At 36.2% G+C, this 19,923-nt stretch overlaps 2 protein-coding genes across 2 annotated transcripts; one reads left to right on the plus strand and one right to left on the minus strand.

Moving 5' to 3' along the window:
* Positions 1-9,885: 9,885 nt before the first annotated feature.
* On the minus strand, positions 9,886-12,060 carry LOC130949858 (zinc finger BED domain-containing protein RICESLEEPER 2-like). Its single transcript, XM_057878470.1, has one exon. It carries the CDS (start codon positions 12,058-12,060, stop codon positions 9,886-9,888), a length of 2,175 nt encoding a protein of 724 aa, XP_057734453.1.
* A 6,435-nt stretch (positions 12,061-18,495) lies between these two features.
* LOC130949860 (zinc finger BED domain-containing protein RICESLEEPER 3-like) lies at positions 18,496-19,104 on the plus strand. Its single transcript, XM_057878471.1, has 2 exons — positions 18,496-18,800; positions 18,885-19,104. Exons 1-2 carry the CDS (start codon positions 18,496-18,498, stop codon positions 19,102-19,104), a joined length of 525 nt encoding a protein of 174 aa, XP_057734454.1.
* Positions 19,105-19,923: the final 819 nt, after the last annotated feature.

The raw sequence follows: 19,923 nt of genomic DNA on the forward strand, positions 1-19,923 counted from the left end.
CGAATGGGCAAGCTGAAGTCTTTAATAGAGAACTTAATAGAATCTTGAAACGGACTGTGATTAACCGTAGAAAGGATTGGGGAAGAAGCTTGGATGATGCTCTGTGGGCATACAGAACAGCATTCAAGACTCCTATAGGGACCTCTCCATACCAGCTTGTGTATGGAAAAGCCTGTCACTTGCCAGTGGAACTGGAACATAAGGCCTACTGGGCAACCAGATTCCTAAACCTTGATGCCAAGTTAGCTGGAGAAAAAGGATTGCTCCAGTTAAATGAGCTAGAGGAATTCATACTCAATGCTTTCGAAAATGTAAAAATTTACAAAGAGAAAACAAAAAGATGGCATGATAAGAAGTTGTCATCCAGAGTCTTTGAGCCAGGGCAGAAAGTTCTGCTGTTTAATTCTAGGCTCAGATTATTCCCCGGAAAATTGAAATCCCGGTGGAGAGGTCCATATGTGATTACAAGTGTGTCACCATATGGATATGTGGAGCTTCAGGATAATGATTCTAACAAAAAGTTCATACTTAATGGACAGAGAGTTAAACATTATCTTGAAAGCAATTTTGAGCAAGAATGCTCAAAACTGAGACTTGATTAAAGCTCAGTAATAGTCCAGCTAAAGACAATAAAGAAGCGCTTGCTGGGTGGCAACCCAGCCATTTACAAAGCTTATTTGTTAATTAATTGATTTTTACAGGTTTATGTCAACTATCTTCAAGGTAAAATAGCAATTGCTTGAGTTCACAAAGTTACAGAAGGATTCGTAGGATAAAACAGCAAAAAGGAAGCTCACTGGTGCGAAAAAGTCAGTAAGAGCTGTTTTGGGCGTTGAACCCCCAAAAGAAGCATCTACTGGGCGTTCAACGCCAGTAAGGATAGCCATCTGGGCGTTAAACGCCAGAAAGAAGCACCTTCTGGGCGTTTAACGCCAGCTTTATAGTGTCCTGGGCGTTCAGAAAAATGCCCAATGACAAAGGAGTTCCTGGCGTTCAACGCCAGCTAGAAGCAACAGCTAGGCATTGAACGCCCAGGAGAAGCTGCAAATGGGCGTTAAACGCCCAAAACATGCAGCGTTTGGGCGTTTAACGCCAGGATTGTGGGGATAAGGTAAATTCGTTTTTACTTCACATTTTTTTCCAATTTTACAAACTCTCACCCTTCAATTCCAAAAATTTTAATCCTAATTTCTAAAATCCCTTTTTCAAAAAAATCAAATGTAACCTAATTCATAAACACCAATCCTTTTCAAATCCCATCCAACTTCTTTTCAAATTTTTTTCAAAACTCAATTATCTTTTCAAATTCATCTCAAATCTTTTTCAAAATAAAAATTCAGATTTATCCTTTTTCAAATATCTTTCACAACTTTTTAAATTTTAAATTAAATTATATCTTTTTCCTATCATATTTATCTTTTACAAATCATATCTTCTATTTTATCTCTCTTCAAAATTTTCAATAACCCACCCCCCTCCCTTTAAATCCACATTCGGCCTCCCTCCTCTCATCCACCATTCGATACTTGCTCTCCATCTATCCCTTTTATTTCCCTTCTTTTGTTTGAGGACAAGCAAACCTCTAAGTTTGGTGTGTTTATCCGTGATCACTAAACCATACCCATTAAGATCATGGCTCTTAAAGGAAAACAACCCACTCCAAGAGGCAAGAAAGAGAGTATTCCAAAACCACTTTGGAATCAAGGGAAGTTCTTAACCAAAGAACATTCAGACCATTATTACAAAATAATGGGTCTAAGGTCAATGATCCCGGAAGTTAAATTCGATCTGAAAGAAGACGAATATCCGGAGATCCAAGAGCAAATTCGAAACAGGAACTGGGAAGTCCTAGCTAATCCTGAAACGAAAGTGGGAAGAAACATGGTTTAGGAATTCTATGCTAATCTGTGGCAAACAGACAGGCAGAGAATATCTGGAACTGCCCTCTATGACTATCGGACCTTGGTTAGAGGAAAGATTGTTCACATCCACCCTGACAAAATCAGGGAGATCTTTAAGCTACCTCAGCTGAAAGATGACCCAGACTCCTTTAATAGGAGAATGATGAGAACAAATAAGGGCCTGGACAAGATTCTAGAGGACATATGCATCCCTGGAACCAGGTGGACCACCAGCACCAAGGGCGTCCCAAATCAACTCAAGAGAGAAGATCTCAAACCAGTTGCCAGAGGCTGGCTGGACTTCATTGGGCGTTCTATACTGCCCACTAGCAACCGCTCTGAAGTTACCATTAAAAGAGCAGTGATGATCCACTGCATTATGTTAGGAAGAGAAGTGGAAGTTCATCAGCTGATTTCGTGTAAACTTTACATAATTGCAAACAAGAACTCCAAAGATGCTAAATTGGCTTATCCTAGCTTAATATCTATGCTATGTAAAGATGCTGGAGTAAAGATGGGAATAACTGAGTATATCTCAGTTGAGCGACCAATCACCAAAATATCAATGGAAAAACAACAAGTGCAGGATGACCCCTGACGTTAGGATTTTTGCTAGTAAAGAATTTTATAAAAATAGTCGCGTTGTAGATATAGATTCTAAACCAACAAGAGTCCTTTCATACAAACGTTTTGGTTGTCACAAGTAACAAACCCCTAAATAAATTGATAACCGAAGTATTTAAACCTCGGGTCGTCTTCTCAAGGAATTGTAGGGATGTATGTTCTTATTATTGGCTATGAAAAAGGTAAAATTGGGGGGTTTTGGAATTTGGGCAATGGGCACAGGTATATTTTCAAAGCAATAAAAATAAATAAATAACTGTAAAATAAACTCTTGGCAAGGTATAAGAACTGGAAGTCCTATCCTTGTTATCCTTATCGATTGTGATGAGAATTGGATTCTTCTCCCACCTTGTTAACCTCTAATTATGAAGGTAAGTTAAGTGGACGAATTAATTCGAATCCTCAAGTTCCAATCTTTCCTTAGGAAAAGTTAGAGTTATTGGATCTCGAATTAATTCTTGAAGAGTGCCAATTTTCAATCAACAATGAGTTTGATAACTCAAGAGTCACCAATTAATCAACCAAAGCCAAAAGGGGAGAAATCCTACTTGAATGAAAATAAATTGGATAAAGCCAAAGCATCCATAACATATAAATCTGAAAACATCTCAGTAATATATAGTCCTAACATGAAAAGCTCATAAGCCAATTGGGCAACATCAATCAAACACAAATAAAAATATCAGAGTAAATAAAAGTAGAAGAGAAACATAAATTATTGAACCTGATGAAGAAGTTGAATTAAATCCTAATTTCTAAAAATCCTAATTTCTAAAATTATGAATTATGAAAAGCATGGTTATGAATGGATGCATTCCCCCACTTTATAGCCTCTAATCTGTGTTCTTAGGGCTGAAAACTGGGTCAAAAACAGCCCAGAAGTCACTTCCAGCGCTTTCTGGTCAAAAACAGCCAAGTGACGCGGAGGCGTCGCCCACGCGGCCGCGCGGATTAAAGTTCGCAGATGCGACGCGTCCGCATGGATCACGCATTCGCGTCACCTAGCGTCAGGGCAACTATGGCATATTATATATCAAATCGAAACTCCGGACGTTAGCTTTCCAACGCAACTGAAACCGCATCGTTTGGACCTCTGTAGTTAAAGTTATAGCCGTTTGAGTGCGAAGAGGTCAGGCTGGACAGCTTAGCAGCTTCTCCAACTTCTTGTATTCCTTCCATTTTTGCATTCTTTCTTTCAATCCTCTGAGCCATTCCTACCCTATAATATCTGAAAACACTTAACACACATATCAAGACATCTAATGGTAATAAGAGAGGATTAAACATAGGGAACTTAAGGCCAAAGAAGCATGTTTTCAATCAAAGCACATAATTAGGAAGGCAAATGTAAAACCATGCAAATAGTATGAATAAGTGGGTAAAGAGTTGATAAAATCTACTCAATTAAGCACAAGATAAACCATAAAATACTGGTTTATCAACCTCCCCACACTTAAACAATAGCATGTCCTCATGCTAAACTCAAGAGAAACTATAAAGATGAAGAGGAATGGTAGGATGTATGAGATGCAACCTATGAATGCAACTAAATGCAAAATGTTTCTACCTACTTGGTTAAAAGTGAATAAATCTCCAAGAATAAATATGAACTGGATTTCACTAATTCAAATCATAAAAATGAAGTACAAATAGACTTGTAGAAGAAAATAGCTCATGAAAGCCGGGAACAAAGAATCAAGCATCGAACCCTCACTAGTAGTGTATATCACTCTAATCACTCAAGTGTTTTAGGTTCGACTCTCTCGATTCTCTACTAACCTTGCTTTCTAAGGCTTTCTCTTCATCTAACAATCAACATAAATTTAATGCACAGATACACATATCAAGAGGTCTTTTAAGGGTTGTAATGGGGTTAGGGTTAAGGTAGGATTGTATTTGGCCAAGTGGACTAAAATCTGAATCCTTAATTAACTAAAACTTTCCCACCTAACTTAAACAATCCATCATAATACAACATCTAACCATCCATTAACCATGTTTTCCACATATTCATGCATTCTAATTTCAAGTATAATTCATATGCATTACTTTCATCACTTACTTTTGGGCATTTTGTCCCCTTTCACTTATTTTGCTCTCTCTTTATATATATATAAATAAATAAATATATATATATATATATATTTCTTTTATTTTTCTCAATGCATATGATTAAATTATTGGATGCATGAATTATGTCCCAAACATTTCTTTCACATTTTTAGAAAATTCTAACATACTCAATTTTCAAAACAAATGTTTCCAAACCAACTTTTCCCCACACTTAATTCATAAGCATTCTCACTAGTCTAAGCTAACCAAGGATTCAAATTAAGGACATTATTGTTTTTCGCTTAGAGTTAATGATGTACTAAAATAAAGAACAGAGGGGTAAAAAAAATAGGCTCAAATTAGTTTGCAAGGGATAATGAAGGGTTAAGGTCATATGGGTATGTAAGCTCAGTGAAACAAAGGCCTCAATCATATAAGTGCATGCATACATTAAATAATGAAAATATAGAATTAAGCAAGACAAATATCACAATTTTAGAGAGAAAATCACACACCAAAAATAAAATATTGGTTGATAAAATGCAACCAATTCAAATAAGCTCAAAATCTCACAGGTTTTGTGTGTTCGAGCTCTAAATCATGTTCCAGTATAATATTTCTTCAAACAAGTTTAATAAAAAGTTTCAATTTAAATTAGTGAATTACTCTAAAAAATTTTCTTGAAAAAGAAAATATTACTTTAACCAAGTGGTAAAATATGCACAAAATCAGATAATCATGCAAATGCAACAACTAATCTACAAAGAAGATTTAAACATTGATGTTGAGACAAGAAAGTGCTAACCCATGGAGATCGGTATCGACCTCCCCACACTTAAAGATTGCACCGTCCTCGGTGCATGCTGAGATGTGCAGGTGGACGGGTTGTTGCAACTGATGCTTTTCTTCAAGATTTTGCAGATGGACTTGTCTGTCTCCCCATGTAAACGTATTCCAGTTCCCTTTTGGGTGGCCATCCTGAAAGAAAAAGGGAAGAAAAAGTAACCCAGTAATAAAGATAAGAAAATAAATGAAGTATGGGTGGGTTAATGCCAAATGATAATGGTCTCATTTACATAGAAGCTTCAACATGTACGTGAGAAAACAATAGAAGCCATGGCATACCAGTGGTATAAAATTTGCAACATAGGGGAGGAGTGTGGGTAATGGAAGTATCAATACAAGCTCATGTCAATGCAAATGGAGTGCAAGTATCATAAAAGATTGGCATTGGCAGATAATTAATATCATCCTACAGTGTAAAATAAGTTACCAAAATAAATTCAAGAAAAGAAGCAACAGTTGAATAAGAAAAATTTTTAACACCAATGGAAAAATAAAAAATTCAGAAAAGAAAGTAAAAATATGCACAAAATTAAAATGTAATAAATAAAATATGCAAATAAATAAAGTAAGATAAATGAAAGATAAAAAGAATGAGAAGAGAAAGAAGGGAAGAAGAAGTAAATAAGAGAGGAGGAAGATAGAATAATAAAAGATAGAAAAAATTAGGATTAGAGAAGAAAAGATAAGAAAATTGGCACTGATCTGGATAGGTTGTGCGACGCTGGTGACGTGGTCGCGTGGTGATGTGGCCGCATGGGGTATAATAAGTTCAGGCGACGCGGACGCATGGGGCACGCAAACGCGTGGCCTTATTTGTGCGATTGGTGCGAGTGTAGCTTTGCGTTCGCGCAACTCTCTGTTCGAAACTCTTTTTGCCAATTTTTAGGGTGACGCGGTCGCGTGGTTGACGCGATCGCGTGGGTGGCCAAGATTGGAGGATGACGCGGACGCATGGGGCACGCGTTCGCGTGGTAAGGCTTGTGCATCTAGCGCCAGTCCAGCCTTACTCCAGCACAACTTTCGGCCATGTACCCCTTTTACGTCGATTACCAGGTCACGCGACCGCGTGGGTGATGCGGACGCCTGGGAGGCGTGGTTCCCATGTGACGCGGACGCGTCAGCGACGCAGTTGCGTGGGTCAAATTGTGCCAAAGGCACGCCTCCAGCCACGCTTTTGCGTGACTCTCTGTTCACTTTTCTTTTCTCCTAATGCACTTGTGACGCGGATGCGTCAACGACGCTGCCGCGTCGCGTGCATTTTTTTTATATTATGCAATTATGCAGTTTGCAAAATGCAGTGTTAATGTAGATGCTGTGAAAAATTCCAGGTTCAATGAAAATAAAATAAAATAAAATAAATAAACAACACGAAATAAAATTGAAAAAGAACGATCATACCATGGTGGGTTGTCTCCCACCTAGCACTTTTAGTTAAAGTCCTTAAGTTGGACATTGGATGAGCTTCCTGCTATGGTGGCTTATGTTTGAATTCGTCCAGAAATCTCCACCAGTGTTTGGAATGCCAGCATCCTCCGGGGTCCCAAACAAAGTACATAAAGCCCTTGTGTGAGTTCAAACAGGCTTGTAGGCTCCCGGAGTGTTGAATGTCAGAATAGACTCCAGGATCCCAAACTTTTCTTCTACACCCATCTTTGTCTTGATCTACATTGGTCCAGTCGGGTGATGAGTAATCTGAATTCTCACTGCAGTGACCAAACAGCTTCTGAGATCCTTTAAATTGAGCTTGACACCAATTCTTGCACCTCAAGTTGAAGTGTGAACCCTTATTGAATCTTTCATACCAGCGCTGAGTGCGAGTCATATTCCTTTTCCTCTTAAAACCGTAGAGAGCTCTAAGCTGGCCATCTGTTTCAAGTAAACCATATTCAAGTGGAAAAGTAAAGATAAAAGGCAAAGGTGTTACCCACTTGTAATCTGTGTTGGGCGATAATGGCCTTGGAATAGGTGTTTCCAGTGGTTCTATAAGTTCTACTCCCTTATAATCTTCTGTGAATTCTTCCACTTCAACCATATCTTGATTAGAGTCTTCAATTTCTCCCTCGTCATCGCTCGAGTCATATATTAGAGGTTGAGAAAAATCTACCTCAGCATCATCTTCATGTTCACTCAGGGAAGATTCTTCTGTCTCAGAGAAATCACTTGCGGATGCAAGGTCGTCACTAAGAGAACAGGACTCGTGATCATCATCATCAAGGAAGCCTGTGTCCTGGGTTATTCCGTTCAGTTCTTCATAAGATAGTTGCAGTGGAGGCGGTGCAAAATCCTCCTCAGCATCAATTGTAACATCCTTGACGGAGTTCTCCACAACTCTGGATTCAAGTGGCGGTTCGGTATCTCCTGAATCTTCAACCAACTCTTCTTCTTCTGCAATGACAGCTTCCTCTACTTGTTCTAGTACGAAGTTATGCTCTATGCTGTTCACTGGAGTTTCTAGTGTCTTCTTTGTACTGCGTTCTTCATTGGATTCTCCACATAAAGCCATGGGGGTTTGTTGAGGGGCTGAACGTCTGGAATATAATTGAATTATTGCTTGCTCCAGTTGATGAAGGGTTGCAGTAAATTGTTTTACTGATTCTTCAAGGCGAACCTGTGATTCTGGCTTTGATGGATATGGGTATGGTGTATGGGGGAGTGGTGGTTCTTGGGAGTAATTGGATTGGTGTTTGGGCGGATAAGGATCGTATGGTGGCGAATGGTGAAAAGAAGCTTGTGAGTGTGGTGGTTCGAGGTTATGTTGAGAGAATGGTCTATAGGCACAGGGTGGGGCTTGTTGGTAGTTACAAGGTTGTCCACCATATCTTTCAGCTGGGTATGCATTGTAGAATGGTCGTTGTCCATGATATCTCGGAGGGTGTTGTTGCCTAAAGGGTTGATTAGATCCTCTTGACTCCATCCATCCTTGATTGGTCTGACCTTGATGCATATTCCTGCTGTGGTTTCTATTTCCTTCAACAAAGTAAGAACCAAACTCAAAGTGAGAGGGGTGAGAATTCATAATAGCTATCAGAAATAAGGGAGAAAAAGAGAAAACAAATAAACAAGTAAAAGAAAATTTTTTTTTTGAAAAAATATTTACAATAACCAATAATAAGGCACACGTTTGCAATTCCCCGGCAACGGCGCCATTTTGACGTTAGGATTTTTGCTAGTAAAGAATTTTATAAAAATAGTTGCGTTGTAGATATAGATTCTAAACCAACAAGAGTCCTTTCATTCAAACGTTTTGGTTGTCACAAGTAACAAACCCCTAAATAAATTGATAACCGAAGTATTTAAACCTCAGGTCATCTTCTCAAGGAATTGCAGGGAGGTATGTTCTTATTATTGGCTATGAAAAAGGTAAAATTAAGGGTTTTTGGAATTTGGGCAATGGGCACAGGTATATTTTCAAAGCAATAAAAATAAATAAATAACTGTAAAATAAACTCTTGGCAAGGTATAAGAACTGGAAGTCCTATCCCAGTTATCCTTATCGATTGTGATGAGAATTGGATTCTTCTCCCACCTTGTTAACCTCTAATTATGAAGGTAAGTTAAGTGGACGAATTAATTCGAATCCTCAAGTCCCAGTCTTTCCTTAGGAAAAGTTAGAGTTATTGGATCTCGAATTAATTCTTGAAGAGTGCCAATTTTCAATCAACAATGAGTTTGATAACTCAAGAGTCACCAATTAATCAACCAAAGCCAAAAGGGGAGAAATCCTACTTGAATGAAAATAAATTGGATAAAGCCAAAGCATCCATAACATATAAATCTGAAAACATCTCAGTAATATATAGTCCTAACGTGAAAAGCTCATAAGCCAATTGGGCAACATCAATCAAACACAAATAAAAATATCAAAGTAAATAAAAGTAGAAGAGAAACATAAATTATTGAACCTGATGAAGAAGTTGAATTAAATCCTAATTTCTAAAAATCCTAATTTCTAAATCCTAAGAGAGAGGAGAGAACCTCTCTCTCTAAAAACTATATCTAAAACTAAAATTATGAATTATGAAAAGCATGGTTATGAATGGATGCATTCCCCCACTTTATAGCATCTAATCTGTGTTCTCTGGGCCGAAAACTGGGTCAAAAATAGCCCAGAAGTCACTTCCAGCGCTTTCTGGTCCGTACAGGTCGCGGCCAAGTAGGGCTGGAAGTGAGCCGAGCGAGACAAAGCTCAAGCTCGGCTCACAAAAATTGAGCTCGGCTCACAGCTCGGCTCATTAACAATCGAGCGTATTTCTTAAGCTCAAGCTCAGCTCACAGAAAGCTCACGAGCTGGCTCGAGCTCACGAGCTGGCTCAAATAACAGGAACATAATCTATAGTTCTATATAAAAAATTATAATTTTAATATAACAAAATAAAAAACAATGCATCCATATATTTAACAAACTAAAAACATTACATCTTATACCTATCAACTATCAAGTTTTGAATATTTATTTGACACCTTAAATTGGTAATGCAATCTCCACAGAGCTATCTTCAACCTTAGACTTGTTTCTTAGGCCATAAAAAACTCGAAGCCAATCTCCTCCACAAATTAAAGCTTCAACTGTAGTCGGACTTAGTGAGGATCGAAATGTATCAATTACCCTTCCACCAGCACTAAAAGTTGACTCTGATGCCACAGTTGAGATTGGAATAGCAAGAACATCAGCTGCCATTCTAGATAATATCCTATATTTTCCACGATTTACCTTCCACCATTCTAAAGCACTAAAGCTAGTTACATCATGTTCTCTTTGAAAATATTTTGGTTCATCCAAGTAAGTCTCTAATTCAGATTTTAAAGCTGGAACTGCTTCTTCATCCTTTACAAAATTTATCATTATTGACCACCCAGTTTGTGAGGAGTTTGAACTTTGCATTGTAGAGTTGATACTACTTTCACCACTTGCACTCGATGAAGTTGATCCTTCTTGCTCATTGGATAGAATGACATACTCTTGATACATTTCTGTCAAGATTTGATGCACCAATGTCATATTTCTTGTAGCTTCTTGCCCATATATCTGCTGAAAGCACATTTTAAGACCTGTTAATTTGCATCTGGGATCCAAAACAGTAGCAACAGCCATGAGAAGGTTACATTCACTCCAATATTTATCAAACTTCAGTTTCATTTTGGCAGCCATTTCCTTCATGAAAAAAGGTCCACTACTAACAGCTTCATCCAAAATTAATTTAATGCGAAATACCTCAGCAAGATAAAGGTTGGCAGTAGGATATTCACTTCCAGATATGATATTGGTTGCACAATTGATCACTTGTAGAACTTCAACTATTTTTTCAACTTTTTCCGATTCTTCAGGGTCAGGAAGATATCTATAATTTGGCTCACGATCTTGGAATCGAGGGAAGACTTCCTTAAAGTGCAATGCTGTAGATATCATTTGATAAGTTGAATTCCATCGTGTAGGACAGTCAAGAATCAATTTTCTCCCAGGAAGTTGCAATTGTTGAACAATATCAGAGAATGTACGCAACCTTGCCTCAGACTGATTGATAAACTTCACACTTTCACGTATATTTTCAATTGTTCCTGCTATTTCTCCCAATCCATCTTGAACGAGTAAGTTTAAGATGTGTGCACAACATCGCACATGAAACAACTTTCCTCCACAAAGCAATTTTCTATGCCTTGAAATCATGTCCTTCAATGTCCTTAAGCATGAGTCATTATAGGATGCATTATCTACAGATATAGAATAAATCTTTGATTCGATACCCCATTCAATAAGACATTTGAAAATGGCATCTGCAATATCAACACCACGTCGAGGTGGAGGAACATGAACAAAACTAAGAACTCGTTTTTGCAGTACCCAATTTGTATCAACGTAATGACCTGTGATAACCATATACTCAATTTTCTGGTTCTGTGATTTCCACAAATTAGTAGTTAAACTGATTTTACTCACATCTTTTAAACTTGCCTTTAACTTCTTCTTTTCAGCTTCATATACTTTGAGACAATCACTTTTCAGCGTTTTTCTACCAATCTTCTCATAAGAAGTATTATTGCACTTCATCATCAATAAAAAACCAAATTCTTCAACAATGCTGAATGAATGCTCGTGCATCATTAACCAATGTGATGTTGCTTCTCTTTGTCTTGCATGATCATACTTTCCACCAGGAGTTACTAACATAGGACCAATGACATTTGGATGCTCTGCTGAATTGCTTTGAGGGAAGTTCAATTTTTTTTGTTTTGCCAACATCATTTTTCTGTAGCCAGGACAATTGTTCTTCAAATGCCTATTTAATTGACTTGTAGCTTTTAAGTCAGTTACTGCATATTTTCTTTTGCAATGAACACATTGATTCTTCACAACCCCATTAGACAATTTCACTTCTTTAAAATGTTGCCAGACAAAGGAGGTTTTCTTCCTTTTATTATTGTGAATAACACCTTCATCTTCATTGTCTTCTGCCTCTTCATCTTCTCTACTTTGATTTTCTCCTTCATTGTTGTCTAATGCTTCTGCTTCAAGTTCTACTTGTATTTCTGGTGATGATATTCCATCAATAGAAAGAAGTAGTTCTTCATTTTGTATATTATTTGTGTTTTCATTTGAAGCAGACACTAACAATTGATTTTCAGGTTTAGAAATTTTCATAATACTGTCAATAAAAAAAATAAATGTGTTGAACAATCAATAAAAAAGAACTCTAAAGATTAAAAAAATCAACAAAAAGATAAAAACAAAAATTGAAAGAACATAAAAAATATAACTTACTTGATAATTGATTCCCAGAAAAAGAAATATCAAACTTCAAAGTAGATCGACGAACAAACTAATTTGCTATTTGAGAGAATGAAGTAAATCACCGATTTACTATAAGTCAAGAGGTTTTCTTTTGGGAAAAACTCTTCCTATTCTTCTCTGGCTCTCTCTGTTTATTGTTACTGACTAATGACCATTGTGATTCGTGATATTGTGATTATAAAGGTAGTAAGGTACTCTGTACCGCCTCCGCCAGTCCCCCACACTTTATTTCATGATTTTTATCCCTTTAGGCTTTAGGTTTCTTTATCTTTTGGGTTTCTAATTTATTAAAAATTTAAATGAGTAGACCACACAATTAATTATATATTCTGTTCCCTAAAAAATACAAACTAGGAACTTGATAAAAATTCATTTTGGGAACTCATAATTTTCTTTGTATTGACAAACGAATAAATCAAAATATATATGTAAAATTATATATTATTATTTTAATGTATATATATAATATTAAAATATAGATTTTATATATATATATATATATATATATATATATATATATATGTAATCGAGCTAGCTCACGAGCTAATGAGCTGAGCTTATCCAAGCTCAAGCTCGGCTCATTTAATTTATGAGCTCAATTCCAAGCTCAAGCTCGGCTCACCAGCTCATGAGCTCAGCTTATCGAGCTATTAACGAGTCGAGCTCGAGCTGGCTCATGAGCTAGCTTGACTCACTTCCAGCCCTACGGCCAAGTGACGTGGAGGCGTCGCCCACGCGGCCGCGCGGATTAAAGTTCGCAGATGCGACGCGTCCGCGTGGATCACGCGTTCGCGTCACCTAGCTTCAGGGCAACTATAGCATATTATATATCAAATCGAAGCCCCGGACGTTAGCTTTCCAACGCAACTAGAACCGCATCGTTTGGACCTCTGTAGGTAAAGTTATAGCCGTTTGAGTGCGAAGAGGTCAGGCTGGACAGCTTAGCAGTTTCTCCAACTTCTTGTATTCCTTCCATTTTTGCATTCTTCCTTTCCATCCTCTGAGCCATTCCTGCCCTATAATATCTGAAAACACTTAACACACATATCAAGGCATCTAATGGTAATAAGAAAGGATTAAACATAGGGAACTTAAGGCCAAAGAAGCATGTTTTCAATCAAAGCACATAATTAGGAAGGCAAATGTAAAACCATGCAAATAGTATGAATAAGTGGGTAAAGAGTTGATAAAATCCACTCAATTAAGCACAAGATAAACCATAAAATAGTGGTTTATCAACCCCATCAAGAGGAGAGCACAGGAATTCCTCCCAGAAATCCCTCAATTTGAATACTGGGAGCTTCTTGAAGCATCGGTTACCATAGATCTCACTGGGCCTCTCTGCACCCATTCCGTTTGAGCTATTATTGGAATGTCATCCTCCTGAACCTAATACACAGAAACCAGTGGTGGCAAAGCTCCATTCCCTAGAGACTTCTTGACTGGACCGTCCAACACCAGTGCAACCCCCTCCGCGCCTCCAATTGGCGAGTTTTGCAAGGACACCGGATGTGGACGCTTCCTGATTGAGGGACCTCGCGTCGCTGGCGTGTGGAGAGAAGATGGTGCAAGCTGCCGGGTTGCTTCCTGCTCGACCCGGCCTCCATGCTCCCTGGATCCACGGGCTGAATAAGGTTTGGGCCTTGGTTGGCCACCCGAACCAGTAGAGGCTTACTTGGTTCCTTAGGCCTTCATTGGCTTGTGGCCTAACTTAGTTTTCCCTTTCCTCAACACCTGTTGCCAGCCCACTTCTCCCTCCCTACATGCCTCATTTAAATTTTCCCCGGTCCTAAGCAATGAATCATCCACAAATTTTGCATCAAATTAGTGCAATTATCCTTGCCTAAAATCTCGAGCATATCAACAGTTTTCATTTCGCTTGGTTTTTTATTTTCCTGATCCAACTTAGTGCCGCCCTGCGCCTCTCTCTGACCAAACCCATCCCTCTTCTCTTCCATGGAACCCTTCTTAAATATCGAGACTTATCATGGCCATATTTTGCACGAAGCTCACAAAGCAAAGTTAGACTTTCATACTCCACATCGTAAGTGACACCGTCAATAATGATATTCTTGATCACCGACAATCCTAGATTTATTTGAACACAGGCACATGCATATTTGTCCTACTCTGCCAGCTTGGTGGCCAAATTAACTTTTATTGAGACTCCTATTATAGTTGCAATACGTAGTCCTCCTGATAACACCAGATTGGGAGATTGGAGACCCGAATCCAAATTAATGAAGAACTGAAAGATTGTTCACTAGGTCAAAAATCAACATCCCATGATTTTACTGCAGCGTAGTGGCCCTCGATCAACCAAGAACCACCAAGCATGACCTTCTCATGATCCTCAGCGGCATCGAATTTCATTAGGAAGTACCCAAATCCCACATCTAGTAGATTGAAACCTTCTTTGATGCGCCATACTACCCTCAGCTTATGAGAAAGATATGTACAACTATACTTCCTGTCCAAGACCTTGATCATTAGGCCTTCTCTATAAGGTTCGAGCAAATAGGTTTTCACCTCTTTCGTAAAGCTTACACACGGTGGGTGAGATCACCCTGTTTGCCGACCACTGTTGCAATACCATCTCCTGATAATGATCCAACGAGTGCAATGGCCTTCGCCCTTGTTGTACCAATAACCTTATCTCGAAATGAGACTTTAGGCACTTTCTGAAAATCATCCCAAAAAAGACTCTCCTTATCACCGAATGCACACCCACTTGCACTCTCCTCCTTATTCTTTTCGACAGCATGGCCGTCATCTTTCCCGTGTTTCACCTTAAATCCTCACTCCCGCTCTCTCCTTCACTCATTATTAGACCCCGTGAGATATTGACATTTGAGTGTAAAGAGTGCAGTGGTTGTAATAAGAGAAAAATATATATTTTTTGTTTTGGGTTATTGTTTTGTACTAAATTTGGATTTATAGTGTTGAAAAAAAGGACAAGTGCTCGCTTGCTCTCGAAAGTCTATGGGTCAATTGGAGTGTGATTGTCAGGCTTTTTTTATTAGTGATCTATAAAATATAAGTAGATTCTACTGTGTAGAAGTCAAAATATTTCTACACACATATAAATATACATGTCATTCAGTTGAAGGAGAATAAACTTAATGTGTGACCCAAAAAGAGACAATTCCTGTGCATATTGAGTCCCATCAAGTCTGTAGGAGTTAGAACTGAAGGCCCACATGTAATTGAAATTCTCATTAACCCACTTGATTATATCATGATATTAGCTACCAGCATTTCAAGAAAAAATAAATAAATACTTTATTAAAATGAGACAAATGGTTGGACTACTACTCATTAGCACATCACAAAAAAAATAATAAAAAGTGAAATTAAAATATAATATTCTATTTGTTGAAACAAATTAATTTTTATTTTTTAATATTTACCTTGTAATAATATCAATTTATTGTATTTATTTTTATTAATAAAATTTTGTTGTAAATGTCTCTTGAAATAATTTTAAATTTTATAATTTATTTAAAAGTGATTACAATCACTCTAAATTTGTGTCTTTATTAAGTACATTAGGACTAAAAGTGAGTCGAGTTAGACCAAATTTAAACTCGACTTACAAAAAAAATTAAGCTTGATTAATGATGCATGGACATCATTTATATCTTTTCCTATTAATTTGTATGGTGAATTATTGAATTTTTAGAGAAAATAATTATATATAAAAAATGACTATAAAATTTTAAATAATTAAAAACATTAATATATATGTAAAATTATATATTATTTGAGCGAATTTTGGCTCAAATAATATATAATTTTACATATATATTAATGTTCTTAATTATTTAAAATTTTATAGTCATTTTTTATATATAATTAATTTCTCTAGAAATTTAATAATTCACCATACAAATTAATAGAAAAAGATATAAATGATGTTCATACATCATAAATTAAGATTAATTTTTGTAAGTCGAACTTAAATTTGGTCTAACTCAACTCATTTCTGACCCTAATGTACTTAATGAATACACAAATTAAGAGTGATTGTATTCACTTTCAAATGAATTATAAAATTTGAAATTATTTCAAGAGACATTTACAATAAAATTTTATTAATAGAAATAAATATAATAAACTGATATTATTACAAGGTAAATATTAAAAGATAAAAATTAATTTGTTTCAACAAATAGAATATTATTATGTTGTAATTTCACGTTTTATAATTTTTTTGTGATGTACTCATGAGTAGTAGTCCAACCGTTTGTCTCATTTTAATAAAGTATTTATTTATTTAAAAAGTATTTATTTATTTTTTCTTTAAATGCTGGTAGCTAATATCATGATTTAATCAAGTGGGTTAATGAAAATTTTAATTACGTGAGCCTTCAGTTCTAAGTTCTAACTCTCACGGGCTTGATGGTCCCAATATGCAGGAATTGTCTCCTTTAGGGGTCACACTTTAATAGATCTGGCAGCATGGATTTTATCTGCGGATAGGGTTGGGCGCGGAGCGAGTTGAGCCTCAATCCTACCCGCACCTTGCATAATATGTATTACATATGTTTAAAAATGTTACATATGGGAGTTGAACCAAGGACCTTAAGCATGTGTAAAAGGCTCTTAGCCATTGAACTAAATTATAAATTTGTAAACTTTACTTATTAAATTTATAAAAAATTTAAAAAAAAAAGGAGGGATCAATTCAAAAGCAAGAGCAACCTTCAGTCAAACAAATAAACGGTGTCACTGTATCTTGTATGTTTAGGGTTGAAATAAAGAAAAAAGCAGCCTTCAGTCCTTCACTTTCTCCTCTTCGAACCATGGAAGCCTTCGCACACTAAGCCCTAGCCCCTTCGTCGAACAGCTTCGTCTTCGTCTCACTCACCGTCTTCGTCTGCACTCTGGGTATTCGTTGTCTTCGCCTGTCTTCTGCTTGCCGTCGTCCTCGTCTGCCTTCTGCTCGCACCGTCGTCTTAGTTTGGTCGCCGAAGGTCAGCACTGCCTACTCACTGCTCTCTATTCTTCATTTTTTTATTTTTGTCATGCCCTCTGTTTCTGGCTTTCTGCTCACTGCTCTGTTCTCTCTTTCTTTAACTGCTCACTGCTCTGTTCTTTATTTTTTTGTGTTTGTGATTTGTGTTTGTGCTACTTGTTATTGAACTGTGTTGTGATTTTATGTTTGTATTTGTGCAGATTTATCTGGTGATTCTGCTCGTCGCCTCAGATCGAAGGCCAGTGCTTATTTACTTGTTCTTCATTTTTTTTAATTTTGTTAATGCTTTGCTTAGTATTCTGTTGTACTGCTGTTTGTGGGTGGGTTGTGATTATTTTGGATTCTTCATTCAGATCGAAAATTTTACTGAGATTAATATAAACGTTGCAACATGAATGATGGTCCAACTTTAATTTATACCGTCATATATTTAAATGTGGTATTAAAAAATAGAATGACGTTGAATAAACACTTTTGTAGGCTTATTAGTTTAAAAACAGCAGCAGAGATCTGAAAATTAAAGAAATTATTCCATTAAGAAATAATTAATAAATTTTGAAACGATATGACATGAATGCACGTTTCCTTCTTTCAAATTTTTTAGTTTTCCAAATATATTATATATGTTAAATATGGATATTAAAGAAATGTTAAATTTAACTGCCACTTAATTTTTTAAATATACTTTTTGAATTTAATTGCCCTATTTATATGCTGCATCGTGCTTGTTTTTTCCTGTATGTTATCGCCGTTTATGTATCTGCATCTTTTTTACTGGATCTGAGTTGTACTAGTCCTTTTTATTATTATTATCTTTTAAAGTTTTAATAGATAACTTTATTAACTAAAGAGAAAAAATCTAATTCAATCTTCTACCTGCCTCCACAAAAGCTTATAAGGGTATTAATAAAATTATAACTAACTTCTAAATAAGTGAAAAAGTGTATTAAATAATTTAATCCCATTCAAATTCTTTTCGTGAAAAAAAAAATAAAACTTAATATTTTTTACATTTTTCTTGTGGATTAAATGGAAAAATGTTGACTATAATTGAATTATAGAGAATTAATTATGGAGGATTAATTATGATCCAAAGTAAGAAGGGAATTAGAATACTTTGTAGTTGTGATTTTTATGTTGTAGACTTAGCTATTTTTTTAATGGAAGTTAAGTTGATATAGAAAAGAACTTTTTTTTTTCTTTTTATTTTATTTTATATGTATGTGTGTGTATTTTGTATATCTGACTATCTGTACAAAGTGTATTTAAACATGTCACATATATATTTGTAGGGAATTCACTTTGAAATGTCAAGTACCAATATAGATGTAGTGACACAAGATGTGGCTGCAGAAGAACAAAAACAAAAACCTCCGGTGGAAGCAACTGCTAATTTTATTCCAGATGAGTCTGCTTCGATTGAAAATAGCAACAAATTGAGTGTGAAGAATGTTTATTGGCAATACTTTACTCGATTTCAAGAGGAAAAAGAATGGAAGGCAAAATGTAACCATTGCAAATCTGTTCTTGGAGCCAATCCAAGAAATGAAACTACAAATTTGAAGAATCACATGCTCCACTATTGTAAAATGATCAAATTAGCAAATTCTAGGTAATCAACAATTGCTGATTCATTGTCTAAACATGCAAGGAGTGCTGCAGATGCTTTTGTATTTGATCCATCTTATACAAGAAGGTGTATTGCCAAGGTCATATGTATGCATGAGTACCCTTTATCTTTTGTGAAACATGTTGGAATGAAGGAAGTATATGCATCAATGCAACCAACTTTTAAGGTGCCTAGTCAAAACACAATCAAGAAGGACATTATTAAAATGTATGAGTTGGAGAAGCTTAATATGACTAAGCTAATGGATGTAAATGATAGTCGAGTAGCAGTTACAACCGACATGTGAACTTCCAACCAAGAAAAAGGATACATGGTTGTCACGGCACACTACATTGATAGTTCATGGATTTTGCAAATGCGCGTATTAAGGTAATCTTCTAAATTATACTTCTAGTAATTGATATGACTTTTAATATTTTTTTACTTGAAATTAATTTATCTTTTAGATAATAATTGAAATATATTTTTAAACGATTTTTAGTTTTACTTATGTTCCTGCTCCTCATACGAGTGAAGTGCTCTCAAATGCATTAATGAAAGTTTTGTTAGAGTGGAACATAGATAGAAAATTGTCAACTATTATATTGGATAATTGCTCTACTAATGATGCTATGGTTGATGAGTTGTTGGGGCGCTTAGATTCAAAATATTTGTTGTTGGGGGGTTCCATGTTGCATATGCATTTTTGTGCTCATATCTTGAATCTAATTGTGAAAGATGGTCTAAATTTAGTTAAGGAGAGTGTGGAAAAAATTCGTGGCAGTGTGGTGTATTGGACTTCAACCCCTAAAAGACATGAAATCTTTGTGAGTTAGTGTAGTAAGTCAAATGTTCAATTTACAAAAAATTTAGCTCTTGATTGTCTAAGTAGATGGAACTCCACTTATGTAATGTTAGAGACTGCATGGTTGTATCGAAATGTATTTTCTCGATTAAGACAAAGGGATCCTAATTACAAAAGTTTGCCCAGCAATGAGGAGTGGGACCTTGCTAAAGAAATTTGTGGTAAATTAAAGTTATTTTATGATGTGACAATTATTTTCTAGTACTCAAGTTCCAACAGTCAACATTTATTTTAACAAAATATGTGATATAAATGTTGCCT

This window comes from Arachis stenosperma, chromosome 9 (genome assembly GCF_014773155.1).
Source record: "Arachis stenosperma cultivar V10309 chromosome 9, arast.V10309.gnm1.PFL2, whole genome shotgun sequence".
NCBI lineage: Eukaryota > Viridiplantae > Streptophyta > Magnoliopsida > Fabales > Fabaceae > Arachis > Arachis stenosperma.